Raw genomic sequence first — 26059 nt, 5'->3', positions numbered from 1 at the left:
CCCAAAGTGTTGGGATTACAGGCGTGAGCCACCACGCCCGGCCTGTTTTATTTTTTCTTTATACTTTATTGTACTTTCCAGATTTCCTCCAAAGAACATGCATTTGTTTTATAATAATTTTAAAAGGGATAAATATTTTAAAATGACCGAAGCCTGACAATACAGAAGCAAGTTATTGTAGATTCACTTTTTTAGTTCGAATTTGAGACTTAGTTGAATGATAATTTATTGTTGAGATTGACATAGTTTAGTTCAACAATACCAGTGATTCCTTCACTGAAAATTCCAAGTAGCTTTTAGAGTTGTGGTGTACCTTTTAATGATATCCTTAAAGCCTCCCTTAACCACTTACCATGTCTGAAACAAAAAGCTTCTGGGGTCTATGTTATTTCTATATGTATTATGATCTAAAAGATAGCTTGAACTTTTGCTTGAGATATAGCCCACCCTGGAGTTTCAAAGAGATTTTTCTGGTTATCTATTACGGGTTTGTTTCACTGGTTTTCTTACAGTATTGCCTATAATTAGTGATCTATACAAATCATAAACCAAAATGTCCTGAGTATGAATCATTCTTTTAAATTAGTAAAACAGGGCATAACCCAACATATTGTTTAAAAATTTTCTTGAAGAATGAATCAGTTCAGAACAGTTGGATGTGAGTCACATCATGAATAACAAGTGACCAAACATTCAGAAGCATTGTCAGTAATATACTGCTTAGTTGCTGGGTTGTGACAAATTATTTGACCACCACAAACTTCAAAAGAATTTCTTTTACCAGCATATCCAAAAGAGGCATGTTTAATAAAATTACTTAACTTTCCTCATTTTCAACTCTTATTGTCAAATGTCCTGCTCCTAGTGTCCATTGCATTGATATTTGTTGATTCTTAATGGAAAGCAGTAGGTTTTCAATGCTTTCCACTAGTTTTCAGCCATTAGACCTGATACTCATATTCCTACTGTGCACCATATTCAAATACTCCTCTTATAGCCTCTTATTATTCTTGGTCTCCATCTAAAACTGTTCACTGCCACTCTATTACCTGTCTTATTTCTAATATTCTACCTGTTAGGGGAGGCAGAGAAATGGGTCATTCTGTATATGTAACTAGGTATTCCCCACTTGGAAGATTAGGTTTCTGCCTGCTCTACAAGTGATGATGGTATAATTCCCAACTAAAATCAACCACAAACAAAACTCTAGGCAGGTACTGCCAGTGCTTCTCTTAGTCTCATTTTCACACCTACCAGAAACAAGACTAGCTTTAGGCCTGTGGGCTGTGTTGGCCACCTCTCAATGGAGGCTAGGACTTGCTTTCCTGGTTGGGTCTTATGGACAGAACAGGAATTGTTGTCCTCTCGTTTTTGGTCCAGGATACCTTTCTTTTATTCTGGACCCACCACAGCCAGAGGGAGCCGACCCAAGTGGCAATTACTGTGTCAAAGCTTGATCATGTAGAGTATGGGACTATCACTCCACCATTTCATGCCAGAGGACACCGTCTTGAGAGGATCTAGTGCTTCCTGACCATCAGACCTAACTACCTTGCACAGCTCCAAGTAAAAAAGAAGGCTGGCTAGAAATCTGTATCTGTATTACTTATTTTTCCATATGACAGTAGCCACCATACTGATAACCCCTGCCTATCAGGAGATATATCTCTTAGAGAGCTTTGTGGCCTCGCACTCTCAACTAGTACTAGCATTCTTTCTTTTCTTTTCTTTTCTTTTTTTTTGTAGAAATGGGGGTCTCACTATGTTGCCCAGGCTGGTCTCAAACTCCTGGCCTCAAGGTATCCTCTGCCTTAGCCTCCCAAACTGCTGGGATTACAGATGTGAGCCACTGTACCCAGTCAAGAATTTGCATGTCTTACAGATTCGAGAGTGTATAGTAGATTAATCCATGTTCCTAATAATGCCTTAAAGAGAACCAGAATCTCTCACCATAACTGAATTTCGAAGGGACAGAACTCAGAAAATCTGTCCTCTGTATCCCCTTGTAATGACATGTTCCTATTCTGTGGCAGGCCCTTTGAAGAAATTAGGATGGCCTGCTAGGACTTCTGGCAGCCTTCGTAAAGAATGCCTCACAATGAAGTTTGGGGGACAAATGCCAAAGATAATCCTGGGAGAACTGAGAGATTATTGAACTCTCCTGATGCCCAGGTTCCTCTGGGACATTGCTACCTTGGGTTTAATTATAAATGTATCCACTTCTTGAAGCCATAATATAATATGTATGCTGTTCACTTAAATTCAGGGCCCTGTGAGTGGGCTATTTAGTCCCTACACCACCTGGCCTTTGGCTGCATCCAAATTGCAGTGCTCCCCCATAAGAGATGTCCAGCTCCATAACTTTCCCAATCATTTTTTGTCATACTGTGAAATCATAGTTCAATAGATATCATGGGTGTGGAGCGTTTTGTTCAGTGTCCTCTAGGTTAAAATTCTGCAGTCTCGAAGTCATTTGTGATTTAAAGTTGTAGAATGTATTGGTTTTCTTGTTAGTTTTGAATTCTTTTTTTTTCTTTACCTTGGCTGGATAAAGTTATGAATTCTTGATGGCCACTTTGCATGGTATTGTGAAGAGAAGTTCAGAGTCTTTTTTTTTCTCCCAAGTCTCCCAGCCAGTTATCTTTTTCTGCATCACTTGTTCCTAGGAAATGGGTAAACTAGGGCTAAATCTTTGGTCGGTTTGACTCAAATGTCTGTGTTCTTTCCGCTGTACCACCACCCTGTGGTGGCAAAAATCTCATGGGATATAATTTGCCATTCAGAAACATGTGCTTTTCTTACGTGGCTGCTGCCCTTTGCTTTAATTAAAATTAATTCATTTATTGAGTAGGTAATATACTTTGTATAGGAGTTTTAAAATATTAAAGGGAGTATAGTAAAAGGTCTCCCTCCTGTTCCTATTCCCCAGCCACTTGGGTCTTCTCCCCAGAGGTAATCATCGTTAGCATTTTCTTGTGAATCATTTGAGAGGTTTTACTGCTGTTTGAATATACAGGTATATACATCAGAGAGATCTTTTGATTATTCTTTCCATCCTTTGAATTGGTTTTATTTACTCATTCATTCATTCATTTATTCTGAGATGGAGTCTCGCTTTGTTGCCCAGTTAGGAGTGTAGTGGTGTGATCTCGGCTCACTGTGACCTCCGCCTCCTGGGTTCAAGTGATTCCCCTTCCTCAACCTCCCGAGTAGCTGGGATTATAGGCGCCCACAACCACACCTGGCTAATTTTTGTGGTTTTAGTAGAGACAGTGTTTCACAATGTTGACTAGGCTGGTCTTGAACTCCTGACATCAAATGATCTGCCTGCCTCGGCCTCCCAAAATGCTGGGATTACAGTGAGCCACTGGCCCGGCCTGAATTGGTTTTAGAGTACCAAATACTACAATAAAATGTCCACAGCTAACTTATAGTTGAGATTTGAATACTTCTTGATCAGTGTCCTTTTTGAGTTCTCACTGTGTTCTAAGGATTTATTTAAAAGCCACAGGGGCTAGGTACAATGGCTTATGCCTGTAATCCCAGCACTTTGGGAGGCTGAAGTGGGCAGGTTGTTTGAGCTCAGGAGTTCGAGACCAGCCTGAGCAGCATGATGAAACCCTGTCTCTACAAAAAATACAAAAATTAGCCTGGTGTGGTGGTGTGTGCCTGTAGTCCCAGCTACTCGGGAGGCTGAAGCGGGAGGATCACTTCAGCCCAGGAAGTTGAGACTGCAGTGAGCCAAGATTATGCCACTGCACTCCAGCCTGGGTGACAGAGTGAGAGCCTGTCTCAAAAAAAAAAAAAAAAAAAAAAAAAGGCATAGGGAATAGATGGTTTATTTTATTTTCCCTGTTGCTTTCCATAGCAAAGATCTGTTTCCCAAAATCCTGGCCTTGAATACAATAGAAATGTTTCCTCTGTCTGCACTCACCCTCCTAGAATGACTTTCACACATTTATTCCTGGGTCAAGAACTGCTGCAGTTTATGTCCATAGACTATGTTAGTTTTCTCACTAATTTTGAATTCATTGTGGTCACTTTTTGTGGTGAAGAGTTATTTTTTTCGTCTTCCAACATACTGAGTCCCTTTCTTATTTTAAACTTTGTAAAAAATAGAAATACGTAACATGTGTACTATAAAAGTCTTCAAATGATTCAGAAATGTGTAATACAGAAAATGAAAGTACTCTTCAATTTCCCCCTCTATCCCACTCCGGGATAACTAGTTTTCACAGTTTCGTGTATATTCTCCCAACATTTTATTTTTTATTTTTAAAAAATGAGTCAAAAATTTAATTATGCAGTATCTTTCAATGATAATTGTTTTTCCTCCCACAATGGCCAAATTGTTCTTTTTGTCTGAATTACGAAAGAATAAATGTAAAATACAAAAGTTTTAGAGCATAATAATGAAACTAATACCCATTAGCCTACCACTCATCATTATCCTTTAGTATAGTTTAGTAATGTACTCAGAAGTTTTTCTTAGATTTATCATGCTCTCTGAGTGACAGTGTTTTCTCTCATATGGGACTGGTGAATTGCAAGGGTAGGGACATAGTCTTTGGTTTCTTAGTTTTGCTATCTGATGTGTTATGTATTCAGGGAGTGATGCTTGGTTGTTTGCCCCTGAGGGACCTCATCCCATCCAGGTTTTAGAGAAAGACAATTTAGCCTTTAGAGGAAAAAAAAAAAAACAGGAGAAAAAAAACAATGATCATTGAAAGAGAGTGTAATTTGCAGTATTTTCTGGAAGATGGCATCCTTTTTCTTTGGGTTGGAAATTTACTTTCTCCAGAGCTTGTAGATTGCTAGGAAGCTTCTGTAATTGTGACTACTAGACTCATATTCAGGCGATTGAGACATGAGTTTGGCAATAGCTAAAGCTTTGTTGGCTATATTGTAAGGTAATTTATAAGCATTAGAATGCTCATGGGTATCCCTAGTAGAAATGACATTGAAGCAGATGCCAGACAGAGAACTGTCATACTTTTCCTAATTTTTCCTAATTTTTCCTGTGAAGCTTTGAGACTTCAGCATTACAGAAAAGAAATCCAGAGCCCTGAAGTACAAAGGAGCTTACCCATTATAGAGCTTTTCATTTTCTCCTTTGCAAAGGCTTTTATATTTTCTTGGGGGGTTCTTGTTCTTAGTGAGTAGCTATGTAAACCAGGGAGTATATTTGCAGAGGCTAGGAAAGAATTAATGGGAGAATGCAAAAACAATCAAAAGATCTGAATCACAACCTAGACTCAAGTCCAAAGAGGTAAATATACAAAGACAGCAACTTGAATATGTAATTTATAATTACATATTCACATTGTGTACACAGTAATACCATGGAAAGTACCCTCAATGGGTACACAGTAATACCATGGAAAGAAGGAAAGTCCCGAGGTGGCAAAGGAATAAATAAATGGTTAAGAATGGCATAAAGTTTGTTCAAGAAGGCTTTCCAGAAACATATGTTTAGAAATTACTTTTGAAAGAACTGATCGAGATGTGTTCATTGAAATGAGAGACTGTTCACAGTAGTATAAGTGAAAAGAATGAGGAGAGGATTACAAAGATGCAGGACACACTGGCTTAGAGTACAGTGATGTCATAGCTGTGCTTGCTAATCTACCAGAGGAAATGAATCCCCCTGTTGTTGCTGGCCTTCAAAAAGCCAAGATGTACAGGGCTCGCCCAGTTTGGCAGATTCATTTCTTTGGGAGCCTTTTCTTTCTTTTACTACAGATACAGAGAGTCCTCATTATCATCTATCACCTTCTCTCTGTTTAAATGTGTCGTAGAATTGAAAGTTTTGAGCCACTTAAAATTTTGGTGGCTAAAATTTTGTTGCGGTGACAGAAGACCTGTTTCTGTGAACACTGGAAGCAGAAGAGCCTTATGATTACTTTTTACTTATTTACCCAGGACCATGTGCCCTGCAGGAAAATAGGATTGCATGACCAGCTGGCCTCCACTCTGCAGATTCAACCACTTCTTCAATGTCCTCTATTTCTCCTTCTCATTTTTAAAATCCCAGAAGGCATAGGTCCCCAGGTCATATACTTCTTTTGCCACCTTTCTTCTACCTTTTTGCCACTTTTTTTTTTCTGAGCCTCCTGTATTGGCTCTTGCATTAAAGCATCCTAATCATTCTGGAGTTCCATAGGTAGCTGATTCTTGTTTATCTTATAAGTAGGATATTTTCCCCATTTTATTTTATTTTTTGAAAGGAAACATATGCGTAAGGTACAAAATTCGGTATAAAAATGTATGCTATGAAAGACAGCCTTTTTTCTGTACCTTGTCCTTTAGCCATACAGTTTCTACCCAGAGGTAACCACTACTGCCATTTACTGTGGATTTCTCTAGAAAGAGTTTATGCATTCACAAACATATAAATATATATTCCTCCACGCCCACAAATGATAGTATGCTATGAACTGTGTTTAGTGTCTTGCTTTTTATCATATAATATGTATGACTACATGTATGGAACAAGTTCATAATAATGGACATTTAAAAAATTGAGGTGAAATTCATGTAGCATAAAATAAACCATTTTAAATATATAATTTAGTGACATTTAGTACATTCATAAGTTGTAGAACCATTACCTGTCTAGTTCCAAAACACTTTTATCCCCCTCAAAGGAGACCTCTTACCCATTAAACTGTCACTCTCCATTCTCTCCACCCCTCACCCCTGGCAACCACTGATCTACTTTCTGTCTCTATGGATTTACCCATTCTCGATGTTTCACATAAATGGAATCATATAGTATTAGGCCTTTTGTGACTGGTTTATTTAGCAGCATAATGTTTTTGAGGTTCATTCACCATTGTGGCATGTATCAGTCCTTTATCCCATCTTATGGCTGAATACTAATTCATTGTACAGATATACCATATTTTGTTTATCCATTCATAGTTGATGAAATATGGTTTTTTTAAACCACTTTTGGCTATTATGAATAGTGCTGCTATGAACAATAGTGTACAAGTATTTGAATAGCTGTTTTCAATTCTCTTGGGTATATACTAGGATTAGAATTGCTATTAATGTACATTTAAGTTGCTTCCAGTATTTGCAGTTACAATACTGAAATTGATATTTTACATACATAATTTTATACATGTGTGAATATCTCTGTTGGATGAATAGCTAAAAGTGGGATTGCTGGGCCAAAGCATTGTACATTTAACAATGCATTTGAATTTTGAAATATATTACAAAATTGTCCACTATGGAGGCTGTACTATTTATATTCCCACTTACAAAGTATGAGCGTGCTTCATCTTCCCTTAGCTTTTAGGAATAGTCACCCTTCCTACAAAATTATATTGCAGAGATGGCACACTGAGGATAGCCATAGGCAAACAGTTCCTGTGCCATGATTCACTGAGTCTCCTTTCTGCTTGCCTGCTTAGCCTGTCTTTTTCTCCTCTACCATCTGGGCCCTCTGATTTTCTGATTCCCCAAAAAGAGGTCTTGATAACTGGGCCTTTTGTTTAGTGTCCTGGTCAAAGTTCTTCCTCTAGTTTAACTTCTGTCTTTCTGCTTACGTGTTAATTTTGGGTAATCCTTTGATTTCATTTTCAATAATAATATTGTGGAAGTAGAGAGGAAAGTGCTGAGGTGACAGAAGAAGAAGCAAATGGTTGAGAATGGCATAAAGTTTGTTCAGGAAGGCATTCTAGAAAAGATGTTAGAGATGACTTTTGAAGAAGTTATTTGCAATGTAAAGTTTGAAAGGAGAGATTATTCATAGTAGGATAAATGAAAAGTAGGAAGAAAGGGTTCAAAAGGTAACATACTCCACCTCACCCCACTCCCCAAGTCCTGGTCAAGGTATCTCTTACTAGCTGGAACATTCTTTTCCCTATTACCTTATCCCATTGGGGAATGGGGAGTAAAGGATCAGACAGGGTATAGCTTCTGGTACCTTCAGTCTAGGACTAAGACTCTGAGAGACACGAAAATATACTAGTTATGGACTCCTTAGAGTGAGTGCACAGGGAGTATTATTTTAGTGGTAGGGCAGTGCAATGGGTCTAGGACTGTCAGGGTGGGTGATGAGTTTTATGCTAGATATGTGGTATCAGTGGAAGCAGCTGATATTGATGCTAATTATAGATGCTGGCAAACTAAAAAGAAAAGAGAGAAACTATTACAATATGGTTTGGCTGATAAAAATAATGTTAATTGTAGTCTTCTGACTCATTTATTTATTTCTATCTTGGCTTCCTCTAAAAAGAAATTTGAGGTGGTTAATTGCAGTCATTACATCAACTTATTATAATTTATGTTCAATTACAATTACACACAATTAACCATTTTAAAAATGTCAGATTAATGTATCAATGTTTCATTTGCTAGCAACACTTAAGTGTCTATGCTGAGTACAGTGTGTGTTGTATATGCATAAAGGTCAGTTATTACCATAAAAGCATGGTCATCTGATGGCTTCTTGTTATAGGTTTCATTGGGAGGCCGAGGCGGGTGGATCACGAGGTCAGGAGATCGAGACCATCCTGACCAACATGGTGAAACCCTGTCTCTACTAAAAAATACAAAAAATTAGCTGGGCGTGGTGGCGTGCGCCTGTAGTCCCAGCTACTCAGGAGGCTGAGGCAGGGGAATTGCTTGAACCTGGGAGATGGAGGTTGCGGTGAGCTGAGATCACGCCACTGCACTCCAGCTTGGTGACAGAGCAAAACTCTATCTCAAAAAAAAAAAAAATTGCTGGGCATGGTGGCGCGTTCCTGTAATCGCAGCTACTCGAGAGGCAGAGGTAGGAGAATTGCTTGAACCCTAGGGGCAGATGTTGCAGTGAGCTGAGATCACACCACTGCACTCAAGCCTGGGAGTGAGAGACTGTCTCAAAAAAAAAAAAAAAAAAAAAAAAAAAAAAAGAGAAGGATGAAAGTCCGTGACCTCAGGGAGCTCAAGTCCAGAGAGGAAGAAACATGGGTAGTACCATTTGATAAGTGAATGGGAAAGTAAATACTTGATATTCAAGGAATACAGAGAAAGAAAATGTAATACAAATTTGGGATGGTTAGGAACTGCTTCCCAGAGGAAATGATATCTCAAACAAAGTCTGTAGTTTACATTATGGTTCTCTCTTTGTATTGTACATTCTATGGATTTTGACAAATGTGTAATGACACATATCCACCCTTCTAGTATAGAATAGTTGCACTGCCCTAAAAATCTTCTGTAGTTTACCTATTCATTTCTACCTCTCCCCAGATCCTTGGCATAAATTGAGTCTTAAAGGATGAGTAGCAGACAGTTAAGTGAAGAAGGAGAAAAGAGTTCATAGTACAAGGACACTAAGATGAAAAAGCATGACTTAAGGTACCTTGGGGTACTGCAAGTTGAAAATTCTTGATGGCTTCTGTTGGGGGAATAAGAAGAGTGGGGAAGGGTCAGATGAGGCCAGAGAGACACAGAGAACTCATATCACAAAGGGCTTGAATGCCATAGCAAGCTGTTTATATTTTATCTTGAAGGCAAGGGGGAACCTTTGATGACTTTATGCAGAGGAATGAAACAATTAGATAGCAGTGATTATAGTGATGTGAGCAGTTTGCTGCATTAAAAATCTTTTTAATGGTAGAATATAACACAGATATATAGACAACTTTATAAAACAAATGTTTAAATGTATTAGTATAAGGTAGGTAAAAGATAGACCTTTGCCAGCCACCCCAGAAAGCCTCCATGTACCTCTTCCCAATCACAACCCCCTCTTCCCTAAAAGTACCTACTATCCCAACTTTTATAATAATTACTCCCTTCTTGTTCTTTATATGTTGTCACCCAAGTATGTATCTTTAAACACTAGAGTTTATTTTTGCTTGTTTTCTTGTTTTCTCTTTTTGATATGTCTTAAAATTTTTTTTGTTTGTTTTGTTTTGTTTTTGGGATAGTCTCACTCTGTCACCCAGGCTGGAGTTCAGTGGCTGTGATCTCGGCTCCCTGCAACCTCTGCCTCCTGGGATCAAGAGATTCTCCTGCTTTAGCCTCCTGAGTAGCTAGGACTACAGGCACCTGCCACCACACCCGGATAATTTTTTTAATATTTTTAGTAGAGATGGGATTTCACCATGTTGGCCAGGCTGGTCTCAAACTCCTGACCTCAGGTGATCTGCCTGCCTCAGTCTCCAAAAGTGATGGGATTACGGGTGTGAGCCACCATGCCTGATCATGTCTTACAATTATTTTTTATCCTATGGGTTCCTCCTCCATCTCTTGCTTTTTTTCCTTACAGTTTGTTTATTGAAGAAATCAGGCCATTGGACTATATGGTTTTGTTTGACTTGCAGAGTTTTTTACATTCCGGATTTTGCTGAAAACATTCCAATAAGTTTAGCTTAATACACTCTTCTGTCCTTTGTATTTCCTGTAAATTGTAGTTGCACATAGAAGATTGATGATATTGATGCCAGACATATTCCATAGTTTGAATATACTATAATTTAAATTTTTTTCCCCGATTTGTAGACATTTGGATTGTTCCCCAGTTTTTGCTGCTAAAACACAATACTATAGTGAGCAACTTTATACACATTTTTTTGTAAACATGTTCAAATGAATCTCCCATCCTCTATTACATAGTATGTATATTTCCTCTATAGCACTTTCTCAGTTCATGTGATTATTTGATTAATATTTGTTTCCTTCTTTAGGCCATACATTTCATGAGTATACCCATTGTTCATAGGTATTTATCTTTGATTTATTAACGTGCTTATCTGTGTATCCATAGTACCTTTGCCCAATAAATATTAGTTGAATAAATGTATTTCTATAAGTGGAATCATTGGGTTAAAGAATATATACATTTACAATTTTGTTAGACACTGTCAAATTGTATAAAAATATTTTACCTGTTTATATTTCTGCTGCTGGTACTTATTTTCACATTTAGCCTCACTGGCCCATTCAACAACACCGTGCCCCCCACCCACCCCTTCTCCCCCTCTCCTCTTTTCCTTTTGTTACTTTCTTCTACAAACATTTTTTTGACACTTACATTCCAGGTTTTGTTCTAGGTGTTTGGGATATATCAGAGAGCAAAACAAAGATCCTGGGTGGGAAGAGACAGACAATTAACGTAATAAGGAAATAATATAGGATGTTAGAGCGTGGACCAATAAAAGAGTGAAAAGCAGTTGGTAATGCTAGAATTGGAGTTGAGTTGCCATTTTAAATAAAATTCTGAGTATTGGCCACATGAGAAGGTGACATTTCAATAGAGCTGAAATAGGTGAGGGAATTAATATGTGGCTCTCTGAGGAAAGAGTGTGATAGGCAGCGTGAACAGCTAATTCAAAAGCTGGTAGCACTGAAAAGGAGTAGGAAGAGTTTTGCTGGGTGCTGGGAATGCTGTTTCTTGATCTGTGTGCTGGTTACCTGAGTGTGTTCACAGTATTCGTTGAGCAGTACAGGTCGGGCATGGTGTTTCACGTCTGTAATCCCAGAACTTTGGTAGGCCGAGGCCGGGGGATCACTTGAGGTCAGGAGTTTGAGACCAGCCTGGCCAACATGGTGAAATCCCGTCTCTACTAAAAATACAAAAATTAGCCAGGCGTGGTGGCATGCGCCTGTAGTCCAGCTACTTGGGAGGCTGAGGCAGGAGAATTGCCTGAACCCAGGCAGAGGTTACAGTGAGCTGAGATCATGTCACTGCACTCCAGCCTGGTTGACAGAGCAAGACTCTGTCTCAAAAAAACAAAAACGTTGAGCAGTACGGTTATGATTTGTGTATTTTTCTCTTATCTTATACTTCAGTAGAGCTTGCATATTTAAAAATATTAGTGGATGTTGAACATTTCAAAATGCCTTAATAGTACTTAACCAATTATTCATGGGTATTTTTCTTTGACTTATTAATATAATGAATGCATTAATCAGTTTCTATTAATAAATCATCTTTGCCTTTCTAAAATATAACCTACTTGGTTATGGTGAATTATTCTTTTACTATAATGCTAGGCTTGATTTGCTTGTATTTCGTTTTGGATTTTTCTATCTATATCACAAGTAAGGTTGGTGAATGGTTTTTCTTTTTGTTATTCTCCTATGTTAGATTTGAAATGTTTTCCTTAATTATAGGTTCTTTACTACTGTTTTCCGTAGAAAGAGAAGTTCTACAGTACTTACCTAATCAACTGTCTAGAAAAAGGGAAGAGAATAATTTCTAGTGTTTGAGTTTATGGTCCTTATGAGATACCTGGTAATTACTACAATTTAGTAGTTGATAGGTGAGTTCCTGTCATTGCCTAGACAGATGGCTGTTCACATGGAGTCTGGGGCTTAAGTATTCCATCATTTTAATGTCATGGAAAAATTAGCCAGTACTGGACTACTAATGGGTGATGTAACAGTTGCCTGAGGGTGTTTTGTTTGATAATTATAGACCTTACTTTTTAATGTGACTATTTCTGATTTCTTACATTTTCCACTAGAAACAAGATAAAATGTGCAGAAGAAGAAGCTGTGAGTGTGTTGCTATAGCCTAGTCAGCCAGCCTAGGGGATGGGAATAAGTGCAGAGGTTTACCTTCTAGGAAGGAGGATGTACTTTCGTCTTAGAACTGCTAGAATTTTTTCACTGTATGATGACATTGAACTTTTCTTCAGGCTCAGTAGGATAGTGGGTCTGGCTGCCTTCTTCCTCCATTAGCACAGGAGTATTATTCTTCTGTCTGAGAGACTGTGGCTTTTTCATATAGGAAATTCTATATCTGTGTTTTTCGCAATGTAATTGAAGAATCATTGGCATGAGAGTCACCAAGTTTCTTGTTAAAAAGCCCTTTGAATTAGAATCTCTGTGAGTAGAGTTTAAAATTTACATTCTAAACAAGAGCCTCAAGTAATTATTAAAATTAAAAGATGGCCAGGCACATGGTTCACTCCTGTAATCCCAGCACTTTGGGAGCCTGAGGCAGGTGGATTGCTTGAGCTTGGGAGTTCGAAACCAGCCTGGGCAACATAGTGAGGCCCCATCTCTACAGAAAATACAAAAATTAATCGAATGTGATGGCACGTGCCTGTAGTGCCAGCTTCTCAGGAGGCTAGGGTAGGAGGATTGGTTGAGGCCGCAATGAGCCATTATTATCACTGCACTCCAGCATGGGTGACAGGGCAAGACCTGGTTTCTAAAAACAAATTTTTAAAAAGTCCAGTCAAATATCTGTAATAATTCAGAATAATTCTGTAATCTCTAATAATTCATAAGGTAATAAGTTTCTTGGTAAGGATAGTTAAATCTTCAAGGAAAGCACAAAAGGAAGGAGATTTCAGCAGAATTAACTACTAAGTTTGTTGACTGATTGGGCATGGGAAATAAAGTAAAGAGGAATTTTAAGACTGGTCCTGTGGTTTCTGATTTCAAAGTATTGGGAGTTTGGTGGTTTTGGACATGAGGTGTACTTGCTATACTCTCATATCTCTAGAGAATTTTTAACATTGTAAATACAATGCCATTACCACTGGGGGCTGTGATACTGTGATTTTATAATAAGAAACATATATTTTGGTCTTTGTCCCTGGTTCCTGACACAGAGCTCCTAATCCCTTAGAATTTTATGGATACTAGGAATGTCTGTTGTTCTAATGAGGGACTCTTGATGGGCTTCCACATAGGAGCCAGTTTTCAGAAAGACCAAGCCATGTTTGGAAGCTTTTTTTTTTTTTCGAGGTGGAGTCTCACTCTGTCACCCAGGCTGGAGTGCAGTGGCTGTGATCTTGTCTCGCTGCAACCTCCACCTCCCAAGTTCAAGAGATTCTCCTGCCTTAGCCTCCCAAGTAGCTGGGATTACAGGTGCCTGCCACCATGCTTGGCTAATTTTTGTATTTTTAGTAGAGGAGAGGTTTCACCATGTTGGCCAGGCTGGTCTCGAACTCCTGACCTCAAATGATCCACCCACCTTGGCCTCCCAAGAAGCCTGGAAATTTTAGCCCCCCCATTCCCTTTCCTTCAGGAAAGGGAGAGGAACTGGAGATTGAGTTAATAATTGATCATGCCAGGTCAGGCACAGTGGCTCCTGTCTGTAATCCCAGCACTTTGGGAGGCTGAAGCAGGAGGATGACTCCAGAAGCTTGAGACCAGCCTGGGCAACATAGTGAGACCCTGTTTCTACAAAAAATAGTACCACTAATACTACTTATAATAGATTGTGTTTATATGATAAAGCCTCCATAAAAATCCCAAAACTATGGATTTTCGGAACCTCTGTGTTGGCAAACACATCCGTGTGCTGGGAGGGTGGTGCATCCCAAATCCACAGGGCAGAAGCTCCTGTGCCCAGGACCCTTCCAGACCTTGTTCTGTGTATTTCTTCATGTGGCTGTTCAACTATGTCCTTTGTAATATCCTCTACCATAGATGGGTAAACATAAGTAAAATGTTCCCATGAATTCTGTGAGTTGTCCTGCCTCAGCTTCCCATGTAGCTGGGACCACAAGCATGCACCACCATGCCCAGCTAACTTTTTGGTTTTGCCTGTTTTTGAACTTGTTATAAGTTATCATAAATTACCTTTCCTTTGGAGTTAGTTTCATTTCTTTTTCTTTCTTTTTTTTTTTTTTTTTGAGTTGGAGTCTTAATCTGTTGCCTAGGCTGGAGTGCATTGGCATGATCATGGCTCACTGCAACAACCAGCTCCTGGTTCAAGTGATTCTCCTGCCTCAGTCTCCCAAGTAGCTGGGATTACAGGTGCCCATCGCCATGCCTGGCTAATTTTTGTATTTTTAGTAGAGACAGGTTTCACCATGTTGGCCAGGCTAGTCTCGAACTCCTGACCTCAGGTGATCTGCCCACCTCAACCTCCCAAAGTGCTGGGATTACAGGCAAGAGCCACCATGCCCGACTTCACTGTGCATTCTCGCTAACAATGTACAAGAGTTCCAGTTGCTCCACAGCCTCACTGACGCTTTGGATTGTCAATTGTTCCTCTTCCTCCTCCTCCTTCTCTTCCTCTTTTCCTTCTTCTTTTTAAAATTTCTGTCTGCTTTTTAAATGTGATTGTTCCTTAGGGTTCCCCCGCTTCATATAGTCTTTTTTTCTTGGCCTGCACTCTGCCTTAGTGTTTTTATTTACTTGCATTTTTATTTATACTCATTTGTAAATATTTGTTGAACTTTTACATTGTGCCATGCATTATCAGGTGCTGAGGATACAGCAAAAGAACAAAGCAGAAAAATCCCTGCCCTTATTGAAACATATAGTCTGAAAACTTCCACATCTCTTTCCTGAGCTCCACACCCGTATATCTAGCTGTCTACTGGCCATGTTCCTTTGAGATGTTCCATAGATATCTCAAGAGTCAATATACCTAACCCTGAATTAATCATCTCCTTCAGTCTGCCACCATGTTGTATCCTTTTCTCTGTGAATGATGTCACATTCATCCAGTAGCTCAAGCTAAAAACCTAAGCAATGTTATTTAATCTTTATTCTCCTCACTTTCCACATTTTATTTACTCATTAAACGCTATTGATTTTCCCTCCAGAATATCTTATGAATCTATCCCCTTCTCTCTACCCGCTCTGCCACTTCCCTAGTCCAGGCTATCAACAGATGAGTGCACCATTCTCCTTACGAGCCTCCCTGACACCTCCTCCCTATGAATCAGTTGTCCTTTCTACCCAACCAACCACCATTGGCCACACTGTTCCACTGTTCTCTTTCTAAAATGGCAAATCTGATCCTGTCTTTCCCCTCTTAAAAGCTCTGATAGCTCTGTGTTGCCCTCCAGGTAGTTCTAAATCCTTAATATTACTTAATTTCTAAACATTACCTAAGACCCATAGTCATTAGGTTCTTTCATAACTCTGTGGCCTCTCACTCTAGATATTCTGGAACTATTTTCAGCTCACTGAACATGCCTTTGCATGCATAATTTCCTTTTCCTGGGACATTTTCCCCCTCCTTTTCTCAGTACTAATGCCTAGCAAAACCTAACTATCCTCAGTAATTGTTCTGCTGGCTAGTTATGTGTTTTAATGCATTTTTGGGGTAGGGAAGGAAATTTGCTTATTTAAACTGGTGTAATTTATCTTATGATGGTTCTGAGCTAAAGTGGTGAGAATATGGAGCCGGCTTGTCAGAGAACATGACTTGTTTTTTCATGCGTTAGAGATGGGCCCAGTAGATGGGATCAGATTATTCATTCAATTTATTAGTACAGTAGATATTTACTGAGAACTTTTATGTATAAGAAACTGCTGTGGAGTACTCAAAGATGAGGGGCAGTGTCCTGCAGAGAAAGGCTTCTTTGGGCTCACAGTTGTGGTGAGAAACAGCATTGTCACTTGCCTGGAGCAATCTAGGTTGATAGACATATTCTGAGGTTCTATGTGATTATTTTTTTTCCACTTTCTTTTTAAAAGAAATGAAGTAATTATCCTCTAGCAGTTGCTATGGCAACTGTTCTATAGGAGAGGTTTTTTTTTTGCCTCCCCTCCCCCCATGGTTGGAAAGTGAAATAAATTATTACAATTTTAAAATGGCACACTAAGCCAACATATCCTTTCTGAGAGGTGAGAAGAAGAGACATAGGTGGTTGGAATAAAGTAAGTGCATAGGAAGAAAACTGGCTGTCAGGGTATCACTAAATTAAAGTCTGTGATTGATTAGTAGTCCCGTATGCCCAGGATTGAGGATTAGCTCAAGTACTGAAAACAGCCTGGGTTGGCATCATATGATGTTCCTAGAATTTCGAGTCTTACTGTAGACTTTCAAGGGAGTCACACACTCAGAACCAGTTTGAGGGCCTTGTGGACCCCACATTGAAGATTCCTTAGCAGACCTTGGGACTGTCAGAGGGTGCAATTCTAGGAGTTGTGTTTTTTTTTTTTTCTGCTTCTTATTTATTAGGACTCTGTAAGGCAAGCAAAAACCTGGTAACATGACAAAATAACAACAAGTGCTATTTGCTCACCGTCTTCCGGGGACTGTGCCTAGCATTTTACATATTTTTTTCCTGTATGATCTTTACAATAACCCAGTGACACTTGTGTTATTATTATTCTCATATTACAGATGAGGAAATATCTATAATAACTTTCTCAAGATCATATAGCTAGTAAATCGCAGAGCCAGAAGAACTGAACGTTGACTTTAAAACCCATATTCTTGGCTGAGCGTGGTGGCTCACTCCTGTAATCCCAGCACTTTGGGAGGCTGAGGCGGGTGGATCACTGGAGGGTAGGAGTTCGAGGCCAGCCTGGCCAACATGGTGAAACCCTGTCTCTACTAAAAATACAAAAATTAGCCAGGCATAGGTTTGGTGGGCGCCTGTAATCCCAGCTTCTTGGGAGGCTGAGGCATGAGAATCACTTGAACCTGGGTACAGAGGTTGCAGTGAGCCGAGATCGTGTCACTGCACTCCAGCCTGGGTGACAGAGTGAGACTCTTTCAAAAAATAAAAAACCCATATTCTTAATTATGAAGCTATTTACTTGTTTCTTGAGATTAAAGGCCTATTTTCAATGATTTCTTTATCACAATTAGTTTCCTGAAATTCAATTTGGGTGTGGGATAGGACTTAATTAACAGTAGATTTTTGATTTTGAAAAATATTTTCAATTTTCTCCTGTCCTTCAAAGCTTCTGTGTTTTAGTGGATTTTATTAAAAATTTATAGGTAATTCAGAAGAAGTGGTTCTCTTTAAGGACCCAATAGGCTAGAGTGGTTTATTACATATTGTTTTAAGCCCCCTTCTGGTCTAGGTCTCTCTCAGAACATCATCATTTAGGAGCTCATATGTCTTTCCTTTGTCAAAATAAGAAAAATTAGATCTCCGTCTCTAAGATACCCTTCCTTGTCTCTGCGTTCACCAAAGCTGAGCCTATCACAATAAATCTATGAGAAGCTAAGCCCTGATAACATGGGTAAGGGAGTAATTCCCTTATCTGGGAGCTTAATTAGAAGATTAATTTCTTAAGAGAAAAACATTGCCATTCTTTGACCTTTTAACTTTCAGTAGAGAGCAGCAAAATTGACTATCTTCACTCCCAGACAAGGGAATTACTCCCTTACCCATGGTATCAGGGCTTAGCTTCTCATAGATTTATTGTGATAGGCTCAGGTTTGGTGAACACAGAGATAAGGAAGGGTTTCTTAGAGACAGAGATCTAATTTTTCTTATTTTGACAAAGGAAAGACATATGAGCTCCTAAATGATGATGTTCTGAGAGAAACCTAGACCAGAAGAGGGCTTAAAATGATATGGAAGAAGTAATTTTTTGTTGTTGTTGTTTTGTGGGTTTTTTGGGTTGTTGTTAGCCTCTCTCTATAGTGAAAGGCAGAGAACAAGAATACTTTGTAGATTTGTCTCACATTTGGTAGAAGGCAGAAACTCTGTATGTTATGTAAAGTTAGTAGAATACAAATGAGGTAGGCTCAAGTAAGGTAAGGCACATAATAATTGCTGAGATGGGGAAATGACTTTTGAATTCCTTCAAAAAAGTATTTTCAAAAATTATCTGCTGCTTCTTTGTGGTTTTCTTAGGTCACTGGACCTATTTGGGCTGGGGAGAACAACAGAGTACGTAAGATTTGAAATTCCTTATCATTTTCTTGATCTTACCCACAAAGTACATACTCCCTCTGAACTGTGAAGCTGGATATTCATGCATAGACTTCCATTTCCTTCTCCTCTCCTACTTAAATCTCAGGAGACAATGACCTGTGGTGGAATGTTATATCCTTTCAGGCTGGTTTCTTGATGACTTTGTGTGTGTTTATGTGTGTTACAAATTTCAAACCAAAGTCCCAGTCATAATCCTGACAAGATCTAATTTTTATTCCCCAGAGGCAAGCAGTAGTATCAGCCCCCTAGTGTAGCCTTCTCCTTTGGTCCCTTTGGCTAAGGAGTGCAGTGACCAGAAGGAGAAGGCTCATTCTAGGATGAACTAGAGTCAAGTTAATTGGTGTGCATTCTGATTTGGCTGATTTTCTTGACTAGGAGGATATGCAGAACAGACTGCTGTCTTGGGTTTATTGGTCTAGCAAATTGTGAATGCCATTTCAGCCAAAAACCTGCTTTTGTTAAGGAAACAAGAGGCTGAGGACATGGCTTGGCTTTCCCTGAAGCAGCCCAGCTAAGGCCACCTTTGTTCTAGAGCTTAGAGAGTGGGCAGCCAGTTCTTTGTGGCAAAACATGTAGCCCTAGGCTGACATTACTGTTGTATTACCCATCTCACGGGATCTGGTTGAGTCTCAGTGATTAGGTATCCAGTAGACACTAAGACGGGCCAAAGTTTGTCCTGTCACTAGAATTTCTCATGAAGTCTGTGCTTTCTGTGATTTGAATCCTGAGTATTTCTGCTATTAGGAAAGTACTCAAAAGCAGCTTGACCCATTTATGCCTAGTGTTCCATTATTGGAACTCTAAGCATGTGGGAGTTATTTATATCCTACTGCTCAAGGTTATCACCAAGCAGTAGGTGATCTCAAGCATAAATTGCAATCTCAGGCATAAACGGGTTAACAGAGCTCAGGTAAGTTAAGGTTTTCAAGTAGAAAAAGCAACTAAGCCATGAAAAAAATGTGAATGAATTTTCTTTCCTTTCTTTGGTTGCTGAAGTTCTATTAATAGGTGTGCTGTGGATTTAAAGACCAATCCAAGACTCAATCCAGGAATACCACATACTAGAGGGCCTCATTTTTCTGTATTTCACTGGATTTTGTTTGAGTGCCTACTGTGTGCTTGGAGGCCCATCTTTGTTTGCCCCAGGTTAGATGACCTTCCCAGCCTACTTTTGCAGGTTTTTAATTTTCCATCATTTTCTCTGTGTCCTTTTATTTACCTATCAAATGAACTACAGAACGGTTTCTCAAAAATATATAGCCTTTCCTACCACTGGGCCTTTCATCATGCCACTGCTTTTATCCAAATTCTAGAAGATATTTCCCTTCTGCCTCTAATCTTCACCTATTAAAAATAAACCAGTTATTCAAAGCCATCTCCTCCTTAAAGCTTCCTTAGTTACCCTATCAGGAAGTGATTTTAGATTTTACTTTTAACTCATAGCACTTGGTTTGTACTAACTGCCTTGTATAGCAATTCAATATTTGTATCTATATATTCTGTCACCTATTAGACCGACTCTATATTCTGAGTCTTCTGTGTTGTTTAGCTTTGGATATGTAGGCACTCAGTGAATATTTGAGTGAGTAGGTGTTCCCAGCCTTTTAATTTTCCATCTTTCAAATAGACTTTTCCAGGGGCTTTTCAACTTTTACCCTCAAACTGACTCTCTAGTTCCTTCTTAGGCTGAGCCAACCAAACCTGCACTCAGTTTCTCTCTGTAAAGCCAGGGCTTTTCTTGTTTAGCCGACATGGTGCTGTGGGATAGATTGTGGAGTCAGTAAGAGATCGCCAGTGACACATTAAAAACACAGTTATTTAATTCAAATTGAAGTGTTACACATTTTCCTGAATTTCCCTTTTTAGTTTCTAATCAGGCTTGGTGCCAGGAGGTTTACTTTTTAGGAAAACTGGAGGTGATTGCCTCTCACTACTTTTTTCTGTTTCTCTCCTTTGTCTCACTTTATTCCTTAGTATTTTCTCTCTCTTGCCCTCTCCTGCTTTTCATATTCTCTTCTACTCCCAACCTCTTCTTTCCATGGATGCTTTGTTTCTTAATATTTGCCCTTTATTTCTTTAGTGTAGAAATGTTGTTAGCCTTTAGTAAAGTTGTAGAGTATCTCTGTTTAGCCTAGCAAAATAAACAAAAAGCAGACTATTATTTAGGAGTAATAGGTCACATGCAGGGAGAAAGTAAAACCTGTGGATTTGGGTCGTGGGCTTCTAACTCTGGCTGAGCTGCACTCTCTGGCCTCAAAAGTGATAGGATTGTCTGTCGCAGTTGCCTCCTTGGAGACTGAATCTTATTTCTCTGGGTTATGTGCTAATACTTTTCCTGCCAGAGTTTAGTAGACCTCTGGTTTTGTCTCCTTTGTTGCCTCTGCCTCTTCATCTGTATGCATGAATAGTCCAGCACTGACTTCTACAGACTTGCTCTTTCTGTGGGTTCAGAAAGAATTAAGTCTGAGTGGCATATGATTTTGTCTCTGGGTCCTATTTTTCTTGTCTTCAGAACAACAGATGCATCAAGGGCTAAAAACAGTGCTTCCAGTCTCTTTTTCCTAATATGTCATCAGAATGCTTTGTAAGCAGAATGCTTTGCATCCCTCTTGTTTGCTTTTGTTTTCAAGCTTTGCTACTCCTGCCCTGGTCAGTGGACTACCTGCTCCAAATGTCAAGTATTATTAATACTTGTTCCTGACCATTTGAACATTAGCTTCTTTCTCCTGTTGATATTTTTTCTCCTGGAGTTCTAATCCCTCTCCTCTCCTTTTTTATGTTCACATGTAACCATAAACTCAAATAGGAAAAGCTCATAAGATCATCTTACCCGTCTCCCATCTGTACCCACAAATGTTATTGAGAGTCCAATGCTCAGATTTTCTTCCTTACCTATAAAACCCACATGTTTGTGCTCTGTCTCTTTTAGTGGAATTCTTATCTACCAAGTTGTCTAACAGAAGCCAAGGGGTCATTTCCCTATTATCTTCAATATGGCCCCATGTTTTACAATTCTGTCTGGAATTTTCTTTTTCTAGTTCATTAACTCTTTTCTGTTTCCACTGTATAGATGCAGGTCCTTATCTCCTGCCTGAGCAATTGTAAAAGCCTAATCTTACGGTCTTCAGGAGGTTTCCGCTGCCCACATTGCTACAAGATTATCTTTTTTTTTTTTTTTTTTTTTGAGACGGAGCCTTACTCTGTCACACAGGCTGGAGTGCAATGGCATGATCTTAGCTCACTGCAACCTCCACCCCCTGGGTTCAAGCGATTCTTCTGCCTAAGCCTCCCTAGTAGCTAGGATTACAGGCACTTGCCATCATGCACGGCTAATTTTTGTATTTTTATAGAGATGGGGTTCCACCGTGTTGGCCAGGCTGGTCTTGAACTCCTGACCTCAGGTGATCCACCCGCCTCGGCCTCCCAAAGTGCTGGGATTACAGGCGTGAGCCACCGTGCCCGGCCCCAAGATAATCTTTTAAAATTACTAACATGAGTTCATTTTCTGCTAAAAGTATCTCCATTTTGGGATGGTGAACATTCCTTTTCCTCATTGTAAGCCAAATAGGAACTTGTCAAGAAAGGACACGTGGAACCCTGGTAATCATACACATAAGGGTATGGTGTCAGATATGACTTCCTCTCTGTAAAACAGGCTTCAAAGCACTCTTAGGTTGAGCTCCCTTTCCAAGCACAGCGATGATTTGTAAGTGTGGTCTTTTTAGTTAACTTTAAGAAAAAAACTGTAGCCAGTCAGGTGCTGGTCTGAAGGGCAGAAATAATTCTATGAAATTGTAGTCACTGCTGTTAGATAAACTTGGCTGCGTTGTCAGCAAGATCCCATTGGCAGTGCGTAAGTTTTTTCTTCTCTCAGCCCATCCTCTGGATGGGAATTCTGAGCCTAGGGTGTAGGTGCTTGACAGGAATTGTTAGAAAAACCCAACACTGCAGCAGCACGGTAAGAGTGCTGCTGTTCTCAGCTGCATCTAGAGCCTTTGACTTGATTTCCAGGCCTTGGCTTTGACCTTCCTGATTTCCAGGACCAGCTTCTGATGTTAGACCTGCTTATTTGGTTCAATCCATATGTTTAAAAGTCTGAAAACACCAAGACAACGTTAAACAAAAGTTTTGGGTTTTTTCCCCCCAAGATATGAAAAAGCTAATTTTTTTAAACCTCTGCTCCCTTCCCCTTTCTTTAATAACAGAGGACCAGACTATATTTGTGACATTTAAAAGCAGTTTTTAATTATGGTTATGATAGTTGGAGAAGCAGAATTCCAAAGAATTCTGCAGTGGGAAAATGCAACCTGGAGCTCCTCTGAGAATAAGCACTAAAATTAAACTAAGTATATATCTCATATGATAAGGAAGAGAGACTTGTGGGTATTAATTGAGACAGTTCTGCTCATGGCTCTGAGGTCGTCACTGGGCTCATGTGAAGCTCAGCTTGCTTTTGTTCTCAAGGTCCAGACTTGTTACTACTAAGTCAGAAGCAGAAATAATTCTGAAGACTAAATAAAACTGGGTTGCTTTGATTGAATGTGCTTATTCCATAGCTTTTGAAGACCCTGATAGTGCTGTCGATGACCGAGATAGTGACTATCGCAGTGAGACCAGCAACAGCATCCCACCTCCTTACCATACAACTTCCCAGCCCAACGCTTCTGTGCACCAGTTCCCTGTGCCGGTGCGATCGCCACAGCAGCTGCTACTTCAAGGCAGTTCCCGGGACTCTTGTAATGACTCTATGCAAAGTTATGACCTTGATTATCCAGAGCGGCGGGCTATCAGGTGGGTATTGGGCACAAAGTACTTTCTCTTCCTAATATCCGGGTCTCATGATGCAATTGGCAACAAGAATTTGGATGCTTTAACCTGAAGAGGTAGCGAAAGTGTAGCAGTATCATGGGCCAAACTACAGTCATTTTGTGTAGATTATTAGTCTTTTTTTTTTTCTTCCACATGTTTATACATTGCCATAAGGAATTTTATGTTTATATATTGCCATAAGGAATACTTCTCTTCATGATCAGTGATTCTCAACTGATCAGGGCGGTCCCACTTGGGGTGTATCTACCCCACTTCCTGACTCAGTGAGTTTGTTATACCCTTCGCCAAGATTAAAAACAGAAAAAATCACAGATTGGATAGTCCTTCTTGCCTAAATATTTCCCTGGGAACTTTAGAAGAAAACCAATATGATTTCTTATAGCAGATTAAGTATTTTTACTGGAACTTTTTTAAATTTAATTTTATTTCTTAAATATATAAAACAATTATGTGGTTAAAAAATGTCAATACAGCATCAAGAGTTTCCCACCCACACTTACCTTCCTCCACCCCATCTTCTTCCTGTTTCGTAATTCCCTTCCTACTGTTGTTTCTTATGTGTCCTTCCATAGACTATTGTCATATATTTATGAGTATAAAAGCAAATACATACATATGTGCTCTCCCCTGCCCTAAGATTAAAAAAAAATTTCAGACTTAAAGAAAATTTGGAGACATAATTCAATGAAAACCCATATTCATGTTGCCTAGATTTACCAGTTGTGTTAACATTTTACCACATTTACTTTATCTCATTCTCCCTAATATGTATTCGTATACACATACATTTTCTTTGAACCACTTAAAAATAAGTTGCAGATATTGTGTTACTTCATCAGAAAGTATTTTGGCATGTTACTCCTAAGAAAAAGAACTTTATCTTATATAACCTCAATATCATGATCACACTCAAGAAGTTTAATGATGCAATGTTATTACCTAATGTTTAGACCATATTTAAATTTCCCCAGTTATCTCCATAATGTTCTGTATGTATATTTGTTCCTTTCTGGTCCAGGATCCAATCCAGAACCACGATGCATTGCATTTGGTTTTCATGTTTCCTTAGCCTCCTTTAATTTAGCAAAAATTTCATTACCTTTTTTTTTTTGGTCTTTTAAGAAGCTTTTTTTTTTTTTTTTTTTTTTTTGAGACAGAGTCTCACTTTGTCTCCCAGGCTGGAGTGCAGTGGGGTGATCTCGGGTCACTGAAACCTCAGCATCCCCGGTTCAAGTGATTCTCGTGCCTCAGCCTCCCGAGTAGCTGAGACTACAGGTGCACGCCATCATGCCCGGCTAATTTTTGTATTTTTGGTAGAGATGGAGTTTCACCATGTTGGTCAAGCTGGTCTCCATCTCCTGGCCTCAAACGATACGCCTTCCTCTGCTTCCCAAATGGAATTACAGGCGTAAGCCGCTGTGCCTGGCCTAAGACACTTTTTTTTTTTTAAGAGAGTGCAGCCCAGTTGTTTTGAGAATGCCCCTTCATTTGGTTTTGTCTGATTGTTTCTTCATGTTTAGAATCAGGTTAAACGTTTTTGGCAAAAATGCTGGATGTTTCCTTCACATGCATTCAGGAAGCACATACTTTGTCTTATTATTGGTGATATTTAGTTTGATCTCATGGTTAAAAAATTTGGTATATGCCGTATTTCTCCAGTGTAAAGTTTCCTCTTCTCCTTTGTAATTAATAATATCTAGAGTGATACCTGAGACTGTATCAATACTCTGTTTCCCCAATAGTCTTTTACTCAATGATATTAGCATCCATTGATCCTTGCCTGAATCAATTATTTTATTGATTGGAGGTTAGTTTTCAAGAAATCATTCCAATTTAGCTTATCCTTTTAGTTTCTAAAATTCACTAGACTGGCTAGGTGCAGTGACTGATGCCTATAATCCCTGCACTTTGGGAGGCCAAGGCGGGAGGATCACTTGATTCCAAGAGCTTGAGACCAGCCTGAGAAATATAGTGAAACCTCATCTCTACAAAAAATAAACAAAATTAGCTGGACGTGGGGGCGCATGCCTATGGTCCTAGCTACTTGGGAGGTTGAGTTGGGAGAGATTGCTTGAGTCTGGGAGGTTGAAGCTATAGTATGCCAAGATTGCACCACTGTACTCCAGCCTGGATGACAGAGCAAGACTCTGTCTCAGTCAATCAATACAAAATTCACTAGACCATGGGATGATGTCCTTTTCTTGTCCACCTCACCAAACTGCTGCATGGTGAGTTTAGACACAGGGTCTTGCGTTGTTGCTCAGGCTGGTCTTGAATTCCTGGGCTCAAGTGATCCTCCTGCCTCAGCCTCCGAAAGTGCTTGGATTACAGGTGTGAGCCACTGCACCTGGCCTTCTGGAAGATTTTTAGTGACTAAGTGTCTGCTTTGATCTTGCTTCTGTTTCCTAAATGAATGCTTTTGGATGTTATATCTATAAAGAACACACTGAACTAATAAGCTCCTAGCCTTTAGGTTCTTTCTCCATCCCTACCTTGGTACACAGAAGAAGGCAGTCTTTAATCTAAGTGAAAGAAAGGTCAGGCTGTCTTCAGTATTCATTGTTTTAAGGTGGACATGTAGCTTCTGCTGCTATAATCAGTATAGGGAAAGATTTTCTTTTCAC

The 26059-nt window shown here is 39.3% G+C and overlaps 1 protein-coding gene across 4 annotated transcripts in view; it reads left to right on the top strand.

Moving 5' to 3' along the window:
• UNC13B (unc-13 homolog B) overlaps positions 1-26059 on the top strand; it is a 233571-nt gene that overhangs the window by 106527 nt on the left and 100985 nt on the right. For all 4 annotated transcript variants that reach the window (XM_063650170.1, XM_054500700.2, XM_054500696.2 and 1 more), the window contains one exon: positions 23162-23396. In XM_063650170.1, the coding sequence (XP_063506240.1) occupies positions 23162-23396 (235 nt within the window). The remainder of the gene's footprint in view (positions 1-23161; positions 23397-26059) is intronic.

The sequence above is a fragment of the Pongo pygmaeus genome, chromosome 13 (genome assembly GCF_028885625.2).
Source record: "Pongo pygmaeus isolate AG05252 chromosome 13, NHGRI_mPonPyg2-v2.0_pri, whole genome shotgun sequence".
NCBI lineage: Eukaryota > Metazoa > Chordata > Mammalia > Primates > Hominidae > Pongo > Pongo pygmaeus.
Note: the sequence above shows the minus strand (reverse complement) of the source record. Positions and strands in the feature narration are given on the sequence as shown.